Source organism: Halictus rubicundus, chromosome 7 (assembly GCF_050948215.1).
Source record: "Halictus rubicundus isolate RS-2024b chromosome 7, iyHalRubi1_principal, whole genome shotgun sequence".
In the NCBI taxonomy this organism is placed as follows: Eukaryota; Metazoa; Arthropoda; class Insecta; order Hymenoptera; family Halictidae; genus Halictus; species Halictus rubicundus.
In genome coordinates, this window is record NC_135155.1 from 806012 (window position 1) to 827247 (window position 21236).

The 21236-nt window shown below is 41.7% G+C and overlaps 2 protein-coding genes across 3 annotated transcripts in view; one reads left to right on the plus strand and one right to left on the minus strand.

Moving 5' to 3' along the window:
• LOC143355910 (unconventional myosin-XVIIIa) overlaps positions 1-21236 on the minus strand; it is a 378931-nt gene that overhangs the window by 335474 nt on the left and 22221 nt on the right. For both annotated transcript variants that reach the window (XM_076791094.1, XM_076791093.1), the window contains exon 3: positions 6776-7477. In XM_076791094.1, coding sequence (XP_076647209.1) covers positions 6776-7477 — 702 coding nt within the window. The remainder of the gene's footprint in view (positions 1-6775; positions 7478-21236) is intronic.
• LOC143355923 (general transcription factor II-I repeat domain-containing protein 2-like) overlaps positions 1-21236 on the plus strand; it is a 341246-nt gene that overhangs the window by 86752 nt on the left and 233258 nt on the right. The gene's annotated exons all lie outside the window — the stretch shown is intronic.

A 21236-nucleotide genomic window follows, 5' to 3' on the forward strand; every position in this document is an offset into this window, starting at 1 on the left:
CGAAGGGGTCTAGGCCGGTCAGAGTCAGCCGAAGGGGTCTGGTCCGCGGTGAGTGTCGGCCAAATACAATAATTACGCGCGTCCGAAAGTCTCGTGTCCCGAGTCAGACACGGTTATACTCGCTTAAAAGCTGAACTTATTATTATTGACGTCTTGTCCGTCACCTCGTGATTCGCGCTATTGCTCGAAGCGGACCGCGGAACGTAACACACAAACTATTTTGTTTCGTTCCTCACGCATAGTGAATTATTTTTTCTCACAATTGTGAAGATTTTTTTTACAATTTTTCAACGAAAGAAGAATTCCTTAAGGGCCCGGAGTAGTCACGTGACTTTTTAATTAATAATTTCCATTCACAGCCTTAAAACACAGACTTAAGATCCGTCTTGGTCTTGATCCGACGGGTCTTAAGTCTGTGACTAAACTTGTCACATTTTTTGCTCTGTATTATCGATATTATGAATTCTGACGCCAGAAACGTGCTTCAAGTTTTCGCCTTTATTTCGCAACAGAATCAAGACAAATTATAGCTCAATTTGTAGCTGGAGATATTTTCTAGTGCGCGCTGGTCTCGACATCATCCAGAAAACTCATCCAATGGCATAAAATGCTTGGATTCCACGGCATGCACATCGTCAATTTTTGGCCTACTTCGAACGCTTATCTGTATTACCAAACATCTGCATAATCTCGACAGTTCCCGACCAGCGCGCACTAGATTGAACCTTTCGCTTTCGAATAAGCCCTTTACCAGCGACAAAATATTCTTATTTAAGGGGGCCGGCAGGCATTTGGCCTTGACTGTCACGCCAATCCTCGAATGGTCAGTAGGGAAAACTGATTGTGGAATGGTTCAAATTTTTTTTGTGGAACTACGTCGCGTCTTCCACATATCGGTAAAAAAGAATATATGAAATGCCGACTTGAGTAGTAGTGGAAAAGAGAAACGAAAATTGAGAGAGAAAGCTAGCGACTAGACATGGCTGCTGCCACATATTATCTTCGCCTCACTGTTGCCATGTCATCAAACCCGTAAATTTACAAGCGTTTCGTGAAACTGATTTCTGCATGAGCCCGATTCAACCGACCAACACATGCTAACACGTACATTGCCACGGGCGCATAGATATACGCAGGACTTGTTGTCACATTACCTTTCCAGTTTTTTGCTACTATCTCTGAAATGAAACTCGAACGGCAGTCACGTGTATGCAAAAGCTAAGGAAATCATTTGATTTATATTAAATTGTATCAGTTTATTCTTAACATTATAATAATTTTATACATATATTACCAGGACTTCTTTTAAAAAGAAAATGAGCCGAAATTTACTTCCTGTCAGAAAGAAAATTATATTCAAAATGAAATTAAAGCAGCTTTTTTTATGCCACGAAGCACATAAAAAATTAAACAAAATTTATCATATTTTTTTACTTTATATGTCAAATCTGAAGTCAAGAAACAAACAAATACAAATTTACAACTAAAGACTAAACGTAAAATAAATTTGAATAATATCATATATAACATATCATATATATATATAAAAGTTTATAGCATTTTCCAAAGTTTTATATATATTTACAATATATAAAACCGAGAAGTTAGCCGCGTCGTCTTAGTGACGACGATACAACGAAGACCATTCGGCGCGATGTCTCGATATCGTAACATATCGATACTCGTAACACTATATTTGACAAAGTGACGAAGTTTCTGTCAAAATCAAAGAACTTTCGTGTATAATAATGTGTATATTTGTGAACAGGACAACGAGATCTATAAGTATGCAAAGTTTCAACAGAATCGATGACCCGAAGGTCGTGGTCTCTTTCGAAACGTGCGAGGGTCAGAAACTTTTTCAAATTGCCGCTTCAATATTGCAATGAGCAGTTTATAAATGGTCAATTGTCTTTCCTAAAGGTTCAATCTAGGTCTGTCCAGAGGCCAAAATGCGAATTCCTGCCTCATCGTCGAGTAATTAGCAATATTCGGCAGCATACCGCCAGTCGCGAGGCGTTCGAGGCAAGTGTGACGTCACGAGAAACATGCAAGGGTCAAAATCTTGACAAATTGACGCTCCAATATTGCAATGAGCAGTTTAAAAGTGGTCACTTGTGTTTCCTAAAAGTCCAATCTACGTCTGTCCAGAGCCCAAATTGCGAATTTATACGTCATCGTCGAGCAATTTACAATATTCGGCAGTATACATTTCGTACATACGTAAACCTGTACTATCGATCTGCATTATCGACCGTATTCTATCGCAACGTACAGTGTTTGCCGCGGGGAGACCGTGGCGCTAGTAAGCGGAACCGTGAAATGGTGCCTTTTTTTCTAGACATTTTACGCCTTAAATAAGTAAGTAATCAATTAAAAATGCATACCACCGTGTTTGTACATGTCTTTGCTACGTCTGTCCAGAGCCTTTTTTTCGATACGAACACTAAATCTCTCGAAATTAAGAGAATCTCTCTGCGGCAGCCATCTCGTGACGTCATACTTGCTTCAGAAAGCGAGATTTCTGCCGAATATTACAAATTACTCGACGATGAGGTAGAAATTCGCAATTTGGGCTCTGGACAGACCTAGATTGGACTTTTAGGAAACACAAGTGACCACTTTTAAACTGCTCATTGCAATATTGAAGCGTCAATTTGTCAAGATTTTGACCCTTGCAAGTTCATATACGTATATGGATTTCGTGTACGTATGTGGTTACACAGAGTCGACCTGCCGGCCTCCTTAAGGACGAAAACTTGAAGCACGTAAAACCATTTTGTGACGGTAATGTAGTCACTCTACCTTATCGCGAATCTACGGAGACCGGCCCCTTAAGAAATATGTGGAAGAAAATAATTCGCCATTAGAAAAGTTAATTTCCAAGATTTATGACATACCGTTGCATAATGTATCAAAAAATGTTATGCGCAGAAGCAATACCGTCTTAACAGGTCATAAAAACAGTGATGAAAATTATAAATTCAATAAGGGCTATATCAATGGAACACCGATTATGTAAATCACTTTTACAAGAAGAATATATGGAATATAATGATCTTCTTACTCACACGGAAGTACGATGGCTTAGTAGAGGAAAAGTATTCAAAAGGTTTTTAAATTTATTAACTGCAAGTGAAGGAGTTTCTAATGTCGAGGAATTAATCTTGCTCACAGTTAGAAGACAAAACATGGTTACTTAATCTTGAATTTCTCACTGATTTAACGGGAACATTTAACGAATTAAATTTAAGATTACAAGCTCAAAATCATCACATCGCACAAATGATAAGTGCAATAAATTCATTCAAAGAAAACTTGATACTTTGAAAATCGTATCTACTGAAGAACAATTTAGCTCATTTTCTAAATTTGAAAAATGTTGTTGATATTGACAGTAATGTTTCTATTGCTTATTTTGCACGAAACCTTGACATGCTCCTGAAAGAATTTAGTGTTAGATTTCAAGAGTTTTCTGAATTGAATTCATTTATTACAAGTTTTATAAATCCTTTCACTTCTACTGACGAAGATGTATCTTTTTTCGGTGAGATGGTAATCCAAGATACGGAAGGCAGGGGGGGGGGTATGTAGGGCTTCCCCAGGTATCTTCACTAAATCTACCCCGGTGACCCGCTCTAGGCTAATGAGGAGAGGGATCAAGATCTCGAAACCGAACGCCACTGGCCCCTCTCCCCCGGAAGAGAATGTATCTACTAAAATAGCAACGCATTACCAAATTAGTAGTCTAACAGACTTAGAATTCCTGGCCTGAGGGACAACCGTAATGTGGCGGTTAGCATGTGTGAGCGAATGGATAAATACATGAATGCGTAAATGTACGCGTGACTCAGGCCGCATGCAAGCTGTTCTCTGAGATGGTTGAGTGTCGATCGAGCGCGTCTCTAGGTGGCGGATAGGAGAAATGGGCTGGACGGGCAGGGGAGTCAGGCCCTGCCGCGGACCAACTCCCCAAGCCAAGATTGGAACTATTGTAACGAGGGCTGCATGGCATCGGGGTTGCAAGGTGTCCTGCCGCCGCCTCATACAGCCAGATGAAATGGGGCTACGGCGTGGGTGGTGCGGTCTTACCATGGGGGGTTTCGGACCTCCCCGGCCGCGAGGAGTGGTCGTTATAATATTTCGCGTATGGTCCGGGGCCCGAGGACGAATCGAGGACACATTCGAGGTCCTGCATTCTAGAATTTCGCGTGTGTGGCGCGCCCCATTAGGAAAAGTCGGGACTAAGGCCTAGAGTGGGGATAACGAGGACCCTATCATCGCGTTACCGTGAACCGGAGGAACACTGTCGTGGTAGCTAACGTCACTGACGAATTATCGCGTGCCGTAACGCTCGTCTCTCGTCTCGCGACGCAATTATCGATTCCGTATCGCGGCGGAATTATAGTGCCTCGGGTCGACCAGCTCCCGTCGCACAACCGCGGGCCTAAGCGATCATCCCTTTGGGAACCAGCGGAAACGGTAAGTCCACGCAGTGATTCTTTCTAATTGGTTTCGCGAGATGGTTCGGTAATTTTCGCGAGTGAACGACACGCGTCTCGTCTCGTTCTCTAATTTTCGCGTGCCGAGGCGTTCTCCGCCTCGAGTATCTTGCTCACGCCGGAGCCGTCGGCTTTTTGAGCTTTTCCGCAGTCCCGCCCGAGTACAATTCGGAAGTCTTCCTCAGAGGAGCCGCAGTCGTAAGGAATTGTAGTCGATTTCATCTTTTCGCGATCCTCGTAGCGAATTCCGCCGCGAAGAGAATTTTGTATCATGTACGTCCGACGTCGACCTCGCGCCCACGCGTGCTCACGTAGCGCTCGTCGAACGCGTTAACGTCCGTACCGTTCCTGGAACTATCGCCACAGTCTAATTGTAATCGTTTAATCTATAAAGCGTTTAAACTATAAACGTTTATCTCGTGCCGACGTACTGCACAAGCGCGGCGATCTTTTACCGCACAGACAACTACGCGCTGCGAAACCGTCACCGATTCGCCATTCTCTATGAAGAGCGCGGGCTCTCGGGCGCGGCCACGTGGTCGCACAGTTTGTAAAACCTGACCTGTAATAAACAACTAGAGCCAATTCCACACTTCGTTTTTTCGAGCTGCGAGATCCGCCCTGCCGTGAGAGCTGTCTCTGTTATTCCTGTGTCCGAACCTTAGACCCGTTCGCGTCTCCCTTCCGTCTCGCGGTTCTCGAAGGAACGACTTCCGCTCGTCGCTTCGCCCGAGGGCGACAAGTCTTCGCGTTTCGCGTGGCACCCTTCCGGTGCCTGGCGCCCGAGCAGAAGGCTCTCTTGTCGATTCTGACCTAATGTGGTGGCTTCATTCCGAACTCGTTTGTACCGGGAGGACTGCGTACTCAGCCCGTACACGGTCCGGCCTCAGCGTCCATAAATTCCCGGAGTTGGCCCCGTTCCCGTCCTCCTACGCGGCGAAAAGGGCCAACGTTACAACACTCTAGCAAAAGCAAGTTAGAAACATTGTAGTGAATTAAATTAAGCTTATAACTCAAGTATCTAAATTAACATCAAAGTCAAGCATACCCATTGAACTGATATGTGAAGTGCAATGAGTAAAAGTATCCTGATTCAAATATAAAGTATACATTAAAATTTCCCTAACCCTAACCCTAACTTTGAGGTATGTTTTTACTCCTGCAACATGGACGGTTGCTGATAAAAAAAATGCGTGTCAAATATTTTTTTGAAAACAACCTCACATAAATTGTATCCAAATCGGTTTGACTAGGTTCGGGATGTTCCCTTCTTAGGAGAACAAGAAATTTTATATTGACTGCAACAACAAAATAGAATTTTGTTCCGGTTTAACACTAAACCTACCGAGCCTTAAAAGCAACTAATATATGTTGTCTTATAAAAATTACGAGATTGAATTTATTTGGATTTTGTGCGGTTCGTATTATAATATATTCTCTCCTAAATATATTCATTTAATCATGTCCCATGAAAGCACTTTTACAATTTTAGTAATTGTAAAATAAAAAATCTGGAACGGTCATTTTGACCGGCGCGGCGGTGGTAGGTTTAGTGTGAAAGGAAATTACTAGCATACGTATTTAATAGATTCTGTTCGAAATCTTACGAAATGTTACAATATAAGGTGTTAATTTTATCGATACATTCATGATCCGAAAAAGACAACGATGATTAGAAAGTTTTTTTAATGACAGCATTTTTAGATTTACGCTTATTTTTTGCAACTTTTGACAGTAAATATTCTACTTTAGGGTAGGCAGCACCGATGACCTCAAGCTTTACCTTGACATATGTCGTGAAAGTCAGTGTTATCCAGAGTAATTTCCAAGTGATTTTAGTCATCACGTTATTCCCTAAAATGTTGATGATATAGAAAAAATTTTAACGTCCCTCTGAGACGCAAGAGACGAGGGGAGTAATTCCGCCCTATTGCAAGTTTTTAAACATTTTTTTACGCCATGTAGGAAATTAATTGTGCTAACTTCTCAAAAAATCGAAATCGTATGGTCGAATATTAAAAAAGCTATCGTCCTGTATAAGTGTCGAATATTACTGTGATTCACTGTATATTCCAATATTAAACATACACTAAGGTACTAAATAAATTGCAAGAATAACATTGTTTAAATATAGAAAATCATACAAAACGATTGATACTTACAGAAATGTTTATATTCATAGCATAAATTTGGGACTTAAAATCCTTTATAAAATCGAAGAAATAAGATAAAATACATTTAAATTCAGAATATAATACAATATATCGACTGACCTGTAAAAGTTTTGTATCACTCGGATGATGTTGAGAATGATGATAATGATGATGATATTGTTGTTGTTGTTCTTGCTGCTGTTGCTGCTGCTGTTGATTATGTTGAATAGATCGTTGAGGTGAAATTTGCCACGAATTTTGACAAGCTAATGTTTCTTCTTCGCTACAAATTTCTTCTTTATTTAAAGAGGTCCCCAGTCCGTGTAAATGCGTGGGTAAGTTTTGATAGGCGATCACTTCATTTTGGAGGGTATTTCTTGCTAACACATTGTTAGGTTCTTGATAATTAGTTTCGTCACCATTTGACAATGCGTTCTCCTCGGTGTGTGCATTCGGTGTACTACCTACACCTAAACGTGATCCTTTCAAAATTCCTCGTTTAGGAGGCTTCGGTGGTAATGGCGGTAAATTCTTTCCCAACTGGCCTATAGCATTGACCGAGGTCGCTGACGATAACGGGGTAATGGTTAAAGATGTTAACGAAGTCTCAGATGAATCACTCTGTATTAAACCATCTGGCGTTCTATTTGTCGAATTGTTATTAGTACGCAAACCCTGCTCTGAATTCGACGAGTTCTGTGAATTTTCTAAGAGATCCCGATCTAAGTACGCAAAAAACGAAGCACTATAGTCTGCAGTGATACCACTTGGTAACTTTTCTTTCTCCTTCCGACGTCCAGGTATTTTCAATGACCTTCGAACCTGTAATCAAAATAAATACTGGTTAACTATGTAACATACTTTGAAAAAACCCAGATAGAAAATTGTATGTTATTATTTCAAACTTTGAAATTTCAGAACTCAAAAAATCCATTAACGCAGCGTACGCTCTCGAAACGTGTATATTCACGGCACGCTTTTCTATTTTGCTCTTGCTTCTATTCTACAAAGTGTCCCGAAACGTATCGCGGACCCTGAAAGGGCTGATTCTTCAGGTAATTCTAAGCACCATTTTCCTTTGCCATTTTGTACTGGAGCGTTTTCTTTTCGAGTTGTTAACGAAAAACACGAACCAAAGCGCGGCTGACGTCCACTCGGCGACAGGCCACGCGGAGCGTCGCGCTATCACTGAGTCGTAAACAAGAGAAGAAACAGGAATTGATTTTAACTCTTTGCGATCATATGTTGTGTATGCATGGTGTCGGTTTTGGTTATTTTCGGGCAGAACGAAAGTCATATTCGTATTCACCACATCAAAACGTGTAGGACTCTAATAGCTACTCACCAATTATTCTGTACGTGCATATGCATATCCTTCCTGCTGCTTATCCATAAATTAATCATATGTTTATTTTACATAGATGCCGTCAAATTCTTCCACGCTCACGATAATTGTTCACATTTGCCAACACATACATAGGTGTGTACTAATAAAAATTGCAATATCATTATCAGGTAATGTGATCACTAAACTGCCGATTTCATGCAATCCACTGTAATTGCTGTGATTTGTCCTGTGATGATAGTGATACAGTATGTTTTCTCAATAAATGTCCAAAACACGGGTCCTGTCAGGAACAATTATCGGCCAGGAAATACTATTTGATCCACTGCCGAACGTAGAAAAGGACAGCGAAGCTCGAGGGCCTCTGTCGCTGAGGAATATGAACATAATACGGGTCGGGTATATCGGTATGAGACCAGGAGACCACTACTAATCCAATAACAAAACTTTTTTATTTTTCATTATTTTTTCATGGGCCTCCCACTAACATATTCGTCACATTTTTCTAATGAAAGTGACACCAATGTGTGCGAAATACACTCCTTGGGTGTACCGTCGTTTCACCGTGTATGGGGACCTCCTTGTTCGACCGGGCGAGGGGGCTTACTGAGAGACGTCGGAGACAGGCAACAGCGGAGGGTCGAGCTGGAATTCAGTTGTAGAAAGGGTGATCCATAGGGCTCGGGGGGGGGGGGCACACTGGAGAGTTGGGAATACTCAACACTCTCCATTTTCCCCCCTCTTCTTCTCATTTCCTCTAGGGATGACCTAACGGAAGGCGGGATCGAGACACCGGCAGATACTACGTAGATACCGGGACTCCACTCTAACTTGGTATATGCATCATGGTGGCATCTTGGTGGTATGCATCAGGCTATATCTGGGGTCTGAAGTCACGTGGCCTTCATAGTGGTGATTCAGATCCACTATAAAGTTCGACATCTCATTTGAGGTGGTCACGCGGCTGAATCCTCTCGTTCCAGCACATCGTAGTGGATTTTGGGAAACACTTCGGTGTGTGCTAACGTAGTGAGGTGTTGGAACTGTGACGCCTCATGCCACGAGGATGACAATTTCTCTAAAAAAATCCTTAACCTCAAATCTAGATACATGGCGAGGACGCACCCTCTGCTTAGATACCGGAGCGTGCGCCGATGAGTGCATCGGCCTCTAGCGTACCACCTCTGGAGTACCTGCCCGCACCCCAAAGTATTCAGGGCTTATTCGGGAAAGAGGGCTCTGTGCGGATCGACCTTTTTTCTCACCACGCATGTGGAAACAGTATAAAATGTCGCAAAATGTTTAATCTTGGAAATAAAGGGGGGGCGGCGCAAAGCGCGACGGAGCGTCCGTGTACTCAGTGTCCTCCGGATCCTCGGCGAGCAGGAATAGGCCAGAGGCGCCGCTGAAAGTGGTGAAGCCCAAGGAGGTAAGAGGGTCCCCCCCCCCCCAAATATGTATTGGGTTGGAAAGAAAGTTCGTAGCGTTTTTTAAGCAAAACTTTAAGACAAAATTTATATTTTTGTACATAATTTTATTCTACAATGTATTTGTCACTTTGTTCGATTACTTTTTGCCATCTATATGGTAGCTTGAAGATTCCATTTTTCCAGAAAATGGCCTCTTTCTGAGCGATGAACTGATCCACGTGGTCCTTGCAAGCTTCAATGCAGTTGAACTTTTTTCCGTTTAGAAAATTTTGTAGGGACCGAAATAAGTGGAAAACTGATGGTGCCAAATCAGGTGAATATGGCGGGTGAGGAAGAACATCCCACCCAAGCTTCAATAATTTCTGCCTGGTTTGTATAGAGACGTGCGTTCTGGCGTTATCGTGTTGGAACACGACACCTCTTCGATTGGCTAATTCCGGTCGTTTTTCGTCAATGGCTGCCTGTAATCGGTCCAGTTGGGTACAGCATGTGTCGGAATCTATCGTTCTGTTATGCGGTAGCAGTTCGTGGTACAGAACACCTTTCCAATCCCACCAACTGTATAGGATAACCTTTTTCGGGTGAAGACCTTCTTTTGCCGTGGTTAATGGTGACTCATTTTGTTTTCCCCATGATCTTTTTCGCTGTACATTATTATAGACGACCCATTTTTCATCACTCGTGATTAGCCATTTTAAGAAAGGATCATTTTCATTCCGCTTCAAGAGTGAATCGCTTATGGAAGTGCGATCCATTAGGTTTTTCTCCGTAAAGTCGTGCGACACCCAGACATCGTAACGACTTATGAATTCGAGGACCTTGAAACGTTTCACAACGGTCATGTGGGATATGCGGGCTATCTCTGCGATGTCCCGTGCTGTTTGCCGTGGATTATTTTCAATTAGTGTTCTGATTAGCAATTGAAGGCCAACCAGAATGTTCTCTGTCTTCCAAATCAAAATTACCACTTTTGAAGCGAGAAAACCATTTCCGTACGGTACCTTCAGCAACAAAACCTTTCCCATAAACGGCAGAAATCTTCCGTGCTGTTTCTGTAGCGTTCTTTCCCTTTCGAAAATAAAAAACCATCAAATGATGGAAATGCACCTTATTTTCTTCCACTTTTACACTTCTATTAAGTAGCTGTAAAATTGACTAATTCAAAATTGACTTGCACAGGGAGATGCGTTAAAACATAACCTTTTATAATATTTGTATAAGTCTTTTGTTTTCATCACACATCAAACTGACATACGCTTCCGCCGCCACCTATTGAAAAAAGCTACGAACTTTCTTTCCAACCCAGCGGCTCGGATTGCCTTCTGTAGAGAAGCTGAATGTGGAGGTTAGAACCTCAGCCACATATGAGCTTCTCTTCATGGCCAGGATGACTGCGCAGGTGGTGGACCAGGTGTTTACCGTCAGCAAGGGGCTAAGGGTTGCTGCGCGAAAGAGTTCCGCGTTGCGATGCGCGATGACCTCCTCGAGAAGTACAAGGAGCCCCCCCACCCTCAAAATGTCAAAAATGGGGCTGGCCCAGCAGAGTCAACCAGGCCCTACCCCTAACGAAGTGCCACGTCTCCAGAAAGGGGTGCCACTCCCCCTTTCCCCCGCTGGAAAAGGATCACGCTCCTCGTCCCGCGTCAGTCTATCCACTGAGACGGGGGCCGTCGCGGAGAAGTACGTCCTCCACCAGGTCGTACGCTCTGATCAAGGACAAGATCGGAGCGCTCGAGTGCCGCCTCCTGGTGGCGTTCCTGCCCCACGGAAATGAGCAAGTGCCCGACGGGGCCAGGAAGCCACTTATGGGGCCCCGCGCGGCTGAAAAGGTCCCCAAAAAGGGAACCAAGATAAAACGGGGAGGCCATTCAGGGCCAGCTCGGCGGCAGGCCGGACTACCGGTAGCTTTCTGATACGCGCGGACGCGCTGGTAACGGCCAGGAACGAGGAGCTGGAACGCAAGGTGGAGAATTGCCTTAGGGCGATCAGGGCCTGGGGCTTAGTCGTCCCAGCTCTTCGGGGGACGGTGGGCGGCTGTTGGCGGAGAGCATGCGATGCTCCGCCGGTGGACCCTCCACCAGCAGTGGTGGTGACCATGAAGGCTGGGCCGGTGGTGGTGTTTAGTGCGAGGGTAGTTTCGTCCGTGGACATCCCGCCGCTGCACAGTGGGCGAAATGGCAATTCTAGCGAGGAATCATGCAAAAATTAAATGTCCTTAGAATCGGAACATTTTTGTTTTACCTATATCCGAGGTAGTCGGTGACTACCTGCCTATCATAAGATAATGAACAGACATTTGGGTTTTTCCGTATGCATTACGAACTTGGTGCGAAAGCGGAAAAGTTTTTCCCTCTACGTTAGTATCTTACGTGCGTTCTGCTGTGCGTTTCGTTGAGTACCTTTTCATTTTGTGAAAGGGCCTAGCCGATTAAGATGGTCAAAACTGCCCTTAGAGGTTTTTCAATGATTAATGAACCATTCGAAAGCTGACCCAGAAAAACCCCTCTGAGCAAAATTTCAACCCTCTATCTTGCCCGTGAGGTTAGTTACAGGGTAAATTAGATTTCGCGCTTTCAACACTCCACGCATTTTCAACACTCTGATGCTTCCTAAAATTCTGAAAAAAATGTGGCATATTTTGGATCCTAAGACAGATTTTTGAGAATTTTTTCAGATTTTTTTCTTGCAAACTGTGGTCGCAAAAAATGAAAAACCTCAAAAAAATCGCAAAAATGTACATTTCTCAAAAATATGAAAACATGCTATTTTGCTGTTTAGTGCCCCGATAAAGTACCATAACAGGCAGTGTCCTCAATTTTTTTTTAGATTTTTTGTTGTGGGCACTTTTTGTCAAAACAAGAAAAACCGAATTTTTTCGCCGTTTCTGCTATTAGGAGGAAAGTTACACTTGTTGGTTTTATCGCAGGTATATATTAAGTCATTTTAAACATTATTACATTGAAACAAGTAAGTGTTTGACCTAAGAAATGTTTTAAGAGAAAAAATGGATTGTATTTTGTGCGGTATATACCAGAATGATCGGAACGTTTACAACATCGCCGGTTGGCACAGCGGTTAGGGCGTCGGACTACGGAGCGGGATACGCTGGTGTTCGAATCCCGTCGGTGGGAAAGTTTTTTTTCCATACGTCATCTTCATTTTTTCAATTTCTTATATGGTTTGTTCATGTGATTTTAACAATATTTTTTTAATGTTTTAAAAATATTGAGGTAACATTTTTAACTAACTTTTATTTATATCACACCGATTTTACTTCGAATTTAATGATATTATTTTCTTGGATTAGGCAATAAATTAATATTTATATTATTGTGTTCGTCCACGATTTCTGCCTGATATGAAATTGCTTGTGAAAATTGGTAAGATTCCGTGAAAAGAATTTTTAAATCTACTTCTGTCATTTCCGGAAAATCAAGAGTATCTACCGAGGATACTGTTTGAAATGGAGTCTTTTTGCAGTTCCAATTGTTTCCAATTTTTGGAAAGGTTTTGTTGTCTACTTGTTTGTGTAGAAGCTGGTACTTTTGACCTAGTATACTACGAATTGCCTCTGCATCCCACCGAAAATAATGAACTTCCTGATCCGTATCATAAATGTCCACAGAACAAGTCTTTCATTCAAGTAACTATAAACGGGAATTACTTCCTCATGTACCTTACAATAAAGAGGAATGGCTTAGGCTTATTTGTACCTGATACCTCACTTTCAAAATAGTGGTAGTATGTAGCCCTTTTCTCTCAATTGGACAAAAACCAATACTTTGCTGCGTGTTATTTATTCAGAGTTCTTCTTATTTCCTCCCTAATTTCTGAAGACGCAAGGCTTAGAAACTAGATTAATCAATTTTAATATTAACAATGTAGGTACTAGAGAAAGTTGGAAAACTGCTGAACACGATTTATGGTATACGTGACTAGACAATGCTATTTTTGAGAGAACTGTTTAGTTTCAGACCCTAGCATGATTTTAGTTCGAGTTAGTCACAGTCTCAATAGCTGCACACGGGTACCATAAATCGTGGAGTGCCGAAGGACCTTCGACAAGAGGGCAGCGGTCGTCCGCGACCGGAAGAGCCCCACGTGCGAAAGGTCTGGAGGACACCAGCACTATTTGGAAGAGATTTCTCCCTGCCACAAAGGGCAGAGAAAAGTATAAGTAGACAGGGCGATGGAAACCCAGGCAGTGAGTCCTCAGCTACCAGTCTAGACGTCACTCTGTCAGTTGTCTGTTCTGAAATAAATCCTCCACAACAAATATCCGTGTACATTGAACCAGACTCCAAATCCCCCCAAATTGGTGACTCCGACGTGATCACGAGTTTTGTTGTGAGTGATTATTCTTTTTTTTTTTTTGGGAAAGCGTGTTAACGTGAAGTACAACACTACCATTCATTATGGACGAAAACACACACGAAACTCAAACACCGGTTCCGGAAGTCAATCGTGTGGCAATCAGAGTGCCGAAATTTTGGCCGGAACAGCCAGAACTTTGGTTTAACCAGCTGGAAGCACAATTCCTCCTTAATAGAATAACGGCCGATTCAACGAAATTCTATTATATCACATCGCAATTGGAACCAAAATACGCGATTGAGGTACAGGACATCCTCAAGAATCCACCAACGACCGACAAATATGGAACGCTGAAACGCGAATTAATAATTCGACTGTCAGCGTCGCAGAGCCAGCGGATACGGCAGCTCCTCGAGCAAGAAGAAATGGGCGACAGGACGCCTTCACAGTTCCTCCGGCATATGCGTAATTTGGCGGGTGCGACAGTGAGCGAAGACTTCTTGTGAACTTTATGGGCGAGTAGACTTCCGAATTTGACTCGCGCGATTGTTACGGCACAGACTGATCTCCAGTTAAATAAACTAGCAGAAATTGCCGATCAAATCCACGAAGGGACGAGTCGACCGAGTGTCGCGAGTGTTGTGCCGGAAAGTGCGATGGACGTGTTGCTAAAGAGACTCGGAAATATGCTCAACATAGCTGAGCTATCGAAATCGCGAGGACGATCCCGCAAGAGACAATATCGCCCGCGATCCCGATCGCGAAATAGTGCAAGGCGTGCAAGGTCATCTTCCGGAGCAAGGTTTTGCTGGTACCATCACCGGTTCGGGAGCAAGTGCCGGCCGGAAAAATGTACGCCCCCTTGCAATTACAATTCGGGAAACGACGACACACGCCACTGAACGCGGCTATCGGTGACGGGAGTAAAACAAGCCGCCTTTTCATCGTCGATCGTGCAACTAGAGACGAATTTTTAGTGGACACGGGCTCGGATCTGTGCGTATATCCGCGTACGCGAGTGAAAGACCGAGTTTCAAAGACAACGTATGAACTATTTGCGGCCAACGGGTCCACGATAGCGACGTATGGAGTGCGTACGTTCAACTTAGATTTTGGGTTACGTCGTGCATTCCAGTGGAAATTTGTCTTCGCTGATGTAGCGAAACCGATAATTGGAGCCGATTTCCTCGGACATCACGGTCTTCTAGTGGACATAAGAAATCACAGGCTATGGGACCAGAGTACATCGATGTCTTCCAGCGGAAGGGTTGCAGTGGATGCCATCGCATCAGTGAAGACCATAATGGGAACTTCCCCTTACGAACAGCTACTGGCGGAGTTCCCAGGTATCACGAATCCCACAACCGCAACGCGCGAGGTAAAGCACGATGTCGTTCACTTCATAAATACAACTCCCGGACAACCAACTTTTAGTAGACCGCGCAGATTATCGCCAGAATTATATAAAATAGCTAAAGCGGAATTTGAGATTCTCTTAAATCAAGGTTACATTCGTCCTTCAAAGAGCCAATGGGCATATGGTGCCTAAGAAAGGTAACGAATGGCGACCTTGTGGAGATTATAGAGCTCTCAATGCCCGTACGGTGCCGGATCGTTATCCCATACCTTATATAGAGGATTTTTCGCGAATGTTAGCGGGAAAGAAAATATTTTCGACTATAGATTTAATTAGAGCTTATCATCAAATTCCCGTTAACCCGAGCGATATCCCAAAGACAGCAGTAACTACGCCATTCGGATTATTTGAATATGTTGCGATGCCTTTTGGATTAAGAAATGCAGCGCAAACTTTCCAAAGGTTTATCGATACAGTTTTAAGAGGTTTAGAATTTTGTTACGCATATTTAGATGACATTTTGGTAGCCTCCACTAACGAACAAGAACATATAGAACACCTGCGTCAGTTATTTGCTCGTCTGGATAAGTACGGGATAATAACGAATCCAGCTAAATGCGTTTTTGCGAAAACCGAAGTTAAATTTTTAGGATATACCGTAGATGGACAAGGTACGAGTCCATTGAGAGAAAAAGTTCAGGCCATATTAGATTTTCCAAAGCCTCAGCAGATAAAACAATTACGTAGATTTTTAGGAATGATTAATTTTTATCGCCGTTTTATATCTAACGCAGCCGAGTTACAGTCACCTATAAATCAATTATTAAAAGGAGCGAAATTAAAAGGAGATGCTCCCGTAAATTGGTCCAAAGAAGCTGAAGAGGCTTTTGAAAATCTAAAAACTGCATTGAGTAACGCAAGTCTTTTAGCGCATCCTGTAAACGGTTCAAGCCTTTCTCTCATGGTCGACGCCTCTGATTACGCGTTGGGCGCAACGTTACAGCAACGTGAAGGAGATTTGTGGAGACCTTTGGCCTTCTTTACAAAATCCTTGACGAGTGCACAACAAAAATACAGCGCATATGACCGCGAATTGCTTGCGATCTATTCCGCAATTAAAAGATTCCGCCACGCGTTAGAAGGCCGTTCATTTACAGTATTTACCGAACACAAACCCATCATTTTCGCATTTAAACAGAAGCTAGACAAATGTACTCCTCGTCAGTTTCGTTATTTAGATTTCATAGCACAATTCACAACAGATATCAAACATGTTAAAGGGGTAGAAAACGAAGTCGCAGACGCATTGTCGCGAATAGAATCAATTACCGAAGCAGTAGATTATCAAGAATTAGCAAAGTCACAGGAAACCGACGAGGAATTAAAAGAATTCCTAAAATCCGAAGGCAGCGCGTTGCAATTGAAACGCCTCAGTCTGACATCTGAGACTTTGGTTTATTGCGACGTCGCGACAGGTAGGATTAGACCTTTTATTACTAAACCATACCGACGCCAAATCTTAGACTCTATCCACGGGTTAGCCCATCCCGGCAATAAGACCACAGTCAAGTTAATAAAAGAGCGTTTTGTATGGCCAGCAATGGACAAAGACTGTCGCGAGTGGGCTCGCGGCTGTATTAAATGTCAACGTGCGACAGTGACTAGGCACGTGACTAGTCCCATAGGAAATTTTGCGTTACCTGCGGAAAGGTTCGAACACGTGCATATCGACCTGATAGGACCCTTACCAGTTTCGCGAAATTATAGGTATTGTTTGACCTGTATAGACCGTTTTACGCGTTGGCCTGAGGTTTTTCCTTTAGAAAACATAGAGGCCGAAACGGTCGCGCGAGAATTTATGATGGGTTGGGTAGCAAGGTTCGGTACGCCAGCTCGAATTACTACCGATCAAGGTCGACAATTCGAAAGCAACCTTTTTAAACAATTAAACGATCTATTAGGAACCAAACACCTTAGAACCACGGCCTATCATCCTGCGGCGAACGGTTTAGTCGAACGAATGCATCGACAATTGAAAGCTGCAATAAAGTGTCACGGTGATGAACGTTGGACAGACGTACTACCAATAGTTTTATTAGGGTTGCGAGCAGCGTTTCGACCGGATTTAGACGCATCGGTAGCAGAGTTAGTTTATGGCGGAAACCTTCGTTTACCTGCGGAATTTTTTGTTAAAACTCCAGAAAAACACAGCGAACCAATAAGATTAATTAGAGATCTTAAAAAGCATTTCGAAAATTTACAACCAGCAGCAGGGTCACGTCATGGAAATAGAAAAATATTTGTATTCAAAGATTTGAAAACAGCATCACACGTGTTCTTGCGTGTCGATGCAGCAAAAAATGCATTACAAAACCCATATGAAGGTCCGTTCCCAGTAGTCTCTCGTAGCGATAAGACTTATGTTATTTTTGTTAAAGGTAAAAATACAACTGTATCAATCGATAGACTTAAGCCAGCTTATATAGTAAACGATGTAGTTAAAGATAACTTAAAACCACAGCTTTTACCAGTTAGAAACGAAATTGCGGTAGAGCCGGAATCAGAGCAAGCACCGGTGCGGACGCGTTCCGGTAGGTGTGTTAGGTTTCCGGATCGTCTACAAATCGGTAGTTAGCAGTAACTTTAGTAATAAATAGATTAAGATGTAAATAGTAGGTTAAATAATATTAAGTTAGTTTAAGAATTCATTCTAAGACCACTACCGACGCATGTAAATAAGATAACGTTTACACTGGTAAGGGGGTGAATGTAGGGACTAGAGAAAGTTGGAAAACTGCTGAACACGATTTATGGTATACGTGACTAGACAATGCTATTTTTGAGAGAACTGTTTAGTTTCAGACCCTAGCATGATTTTAGTTCGAGTTAGTCACAGTCTCAATAGCTGCACACGGGTACCATAAATCGTGGAGTGCCGAAGGACCTTCGACAAGAGGGCAGCGGTCGTCCGCGACCGGAAGAGCCCCACGTGCGAAAGGTCTGGAGGACACCAGCACTATTTGGAAGAGATTTCTCCCTGCCACAAAGGGCAGAGAAAAGTATAAGTAGACAGGGCGATGGACACCCAGGCAGTGAGTCCTCAGCTACCAGTCTAGACGTCACTCTGTCAGTTGTCCGTTCTGAAATAAATCCTCCACAACAAATATCCGTGTACATTGAACCAGACTCCAAATCCCCCCAAAACAATGTTAAACAGGACCGTAATGATGAACATATACAATTAGAGAATCGAGGAAATAATAGATACTGCAAAACTATTTTTGTATGTATTTTAGTTAAAAATGTTACCTCAATATTTTTAAAACATTAAAAAAATATTGTTAAAATCACATGAATAAACCATATAAGAAATTGAAAAAATAAAGATGACGCATGGAAAAAAAACTTTCCCACCGACGGGATTCGAACACCAGCGTATCCCGCTCCGTAGTCCGACGCCCTAACCGCTGTGCCAACCGGCGATGTTGTAAACGTTCCGATCATTCTGGTATATACCGCACAAAATACAATCCATTTTTTCTCTTAAAACATTTCTTAGGTCAAACACTTACTTGTTTCTATGTAATAATGTTTAAAATGACTTAATATATACCTGCGATAATACCAAGTGTAACTTTCCTCCTAATAGCAGAAACGGCGAAAAAATTCGGTTTTTCTTGTTTTGACAAAAAGTGCCCACAACAAAAAAATCTAAAAAAAATTCAGGACACTGCCTGTTATGGTACTTTATCGGGACACTAAACAGCAAAATAGCATGTTTTCATATTTTTGAGAAATGTACATTTTTCCGATTTTTTTGAAGTTTTTCATTTTTTGCGACCACAGTTTGCAAGAAAAAAATCTGAAAAAATTCTCAAAAATCTGTCTTAGGATCCAAAATATGCCACATTTTTTTCAGAATTTTTGGAAGCATCAGAGTGTGGAAAATGCGTGGAAAAGCGCGAAATCTAATTTACCCTGTAACTACCCTCACGGGCAAGATAGAGGGTTGAAATTTTGCTCAGAGGGGGTTTTCTGGGTCAGCTTTCGAATGGTTCATTAATCATTGAAAAACCTCTAAGGGCAGTTTTGACCATCTTAATCGGCTAGGCCCTTTGAAAAATAAATTAAGAAGATAAAGGGCCTAGCCGATTAAGATGGTCAAAACTGCCCTTAGAGGTTTTTCAATGATTAATGAACCATTCGAAAGCTGACCCAGAAAAACCCCTCTGAGCAAAATTTCAACCCCCTATCTTGCCTGTGAGGGTAGTTACAGGGTAAATTAGATTTCGCGCTTTTCCGCGCATTTCCCACACTCTGATGCTTCCTAAAATTCTGAAAAAAATGTGGCATATTTTGGATCCTAGGACAGATTTTTGAGAATTTTTTCAGATTTTTTTCTTGCAAACTGTGGTCGTAAAAAATGAAAAACCTCAAAAAAATCGGAAAAATGTACATTTTTCAAAAATATGAAAACATGCTATTTTGCTGTTTAGTGCCCCGATAAAGTACCATAACAGGCAGTGTCCTCAATTTTTTTTAGATTTTTTCTTGTGGGCACTTTTTGTCCAGACAAGAAAAACCGAATTTTTTCGCCGTTTCTGCTATTAGGAGGAAAGTTACACTTGTTGGTTTTACCGCAGGTATATATTAAGTCATTTTAAACATTATTACATTGAAACAAGTAAGTGTTTGGCCTAAAAAATGTTTTAAGAGAAAAAATGGATTGTGTTTTGTACGGTATATACCAGAATGTTCATAACGTTTACAACATCGCCGGTTGGCACAGCGGTTAGGGCGTCGGACTACGGAGCGGATACGCTGGTGTTCGAATCCCGTCGGTGGGAAAGTTTTTTTTCCATACGTCATCTTTATTTTTTCAATTTCTTATATCGTTTATTCATGTGATTTTAACAATATTTTTTTAATGTTTTAAAAATATTGAGATAACATTTTTAACTAAAATACATACAAAAATAGTTTCGCAGTATCTATTATTTCCTCGATTCTCTAATTGTATATGTTCATCATTGCGGTCCTTTTTAACATTGTTAATATAAAAATTCATTAATCTAGTTTCTAAGCCTTGCGTCTTCAGAAATTAGGGAGGTAATAAGAAGAACTCTGAATAAATAACACGCAGCAAAGTATTGGTTTTTGTCAAATTGAGAGAAAAGGGCTACATACTACCACTATTTTGAAAGTGAGGTATCAGGTACAAATAAGCCTAAGCCATTCCTCTTTATTGTAAGGTACATGAGGAAGTAATTCCCGTTTATAGTTACTTGAATGAAAGACTTGTTCTGTGGACATTTATGATACGGATCAGGAAGTTCATTATTTTCGGTGGGATGCAGAGGCAATTCATAGTATACTAGGTCAAAAGTACCAGCTCCTACACAAACAAGTAGACAACAAAACCTTTCCAAAAATTGGAAACAATTGGAACTACAAAAAGACTCCATTTCAAACAGTATCCTCGGTAGATACTCTTGATTTTCCGGAAATGACAGAAGTAGATTTAAAAATTCTTTTCACGGAATCTTACCAATTTTCACAAGCAATTTCATATCTGGCAGAAATCGTGGACGAACACAATAATACAAATATTAATTTATTGCCTAATCCAAGAAAATAATATCATTAAATTCGAAGTAAAATCGGAGTGATATAAATAAAAGTTAGTTAAAAATGTTACCTCAATATTTTTAAAACATTAAAAAAATATTGTTAAAATCACATGAATAAATGATATAAGAAATTGAAAATATAAAGATGATGTATGGAAAAAAAAACTTTACCCTCGACGGGATTCGAACCCAGCGTTTCCGCTCCGTAGTCCGACACCTTGACTGCTCGGCCAACCGGCGATGTTGTAAACGTTGCGAACATTCTGGTATATATCGCACGAAATAGAATTTATTTTTCTCTTAAAACATATTTCTGAGGTCAAACACTTACTTGTTTCAATGTAATAACGTTAAAAATGCCTTAATATATACTTGCGATAAAATCAACAAGTGTAACTTTCCTCCTAATAGCAGAAACGTCGAAAAAATTCGGTTTTTCTTGTTTTTGACAGAGACTTCCCACAACAAAAAATCTAAAAAAAATTGAGGACACTGCCTGTTATGG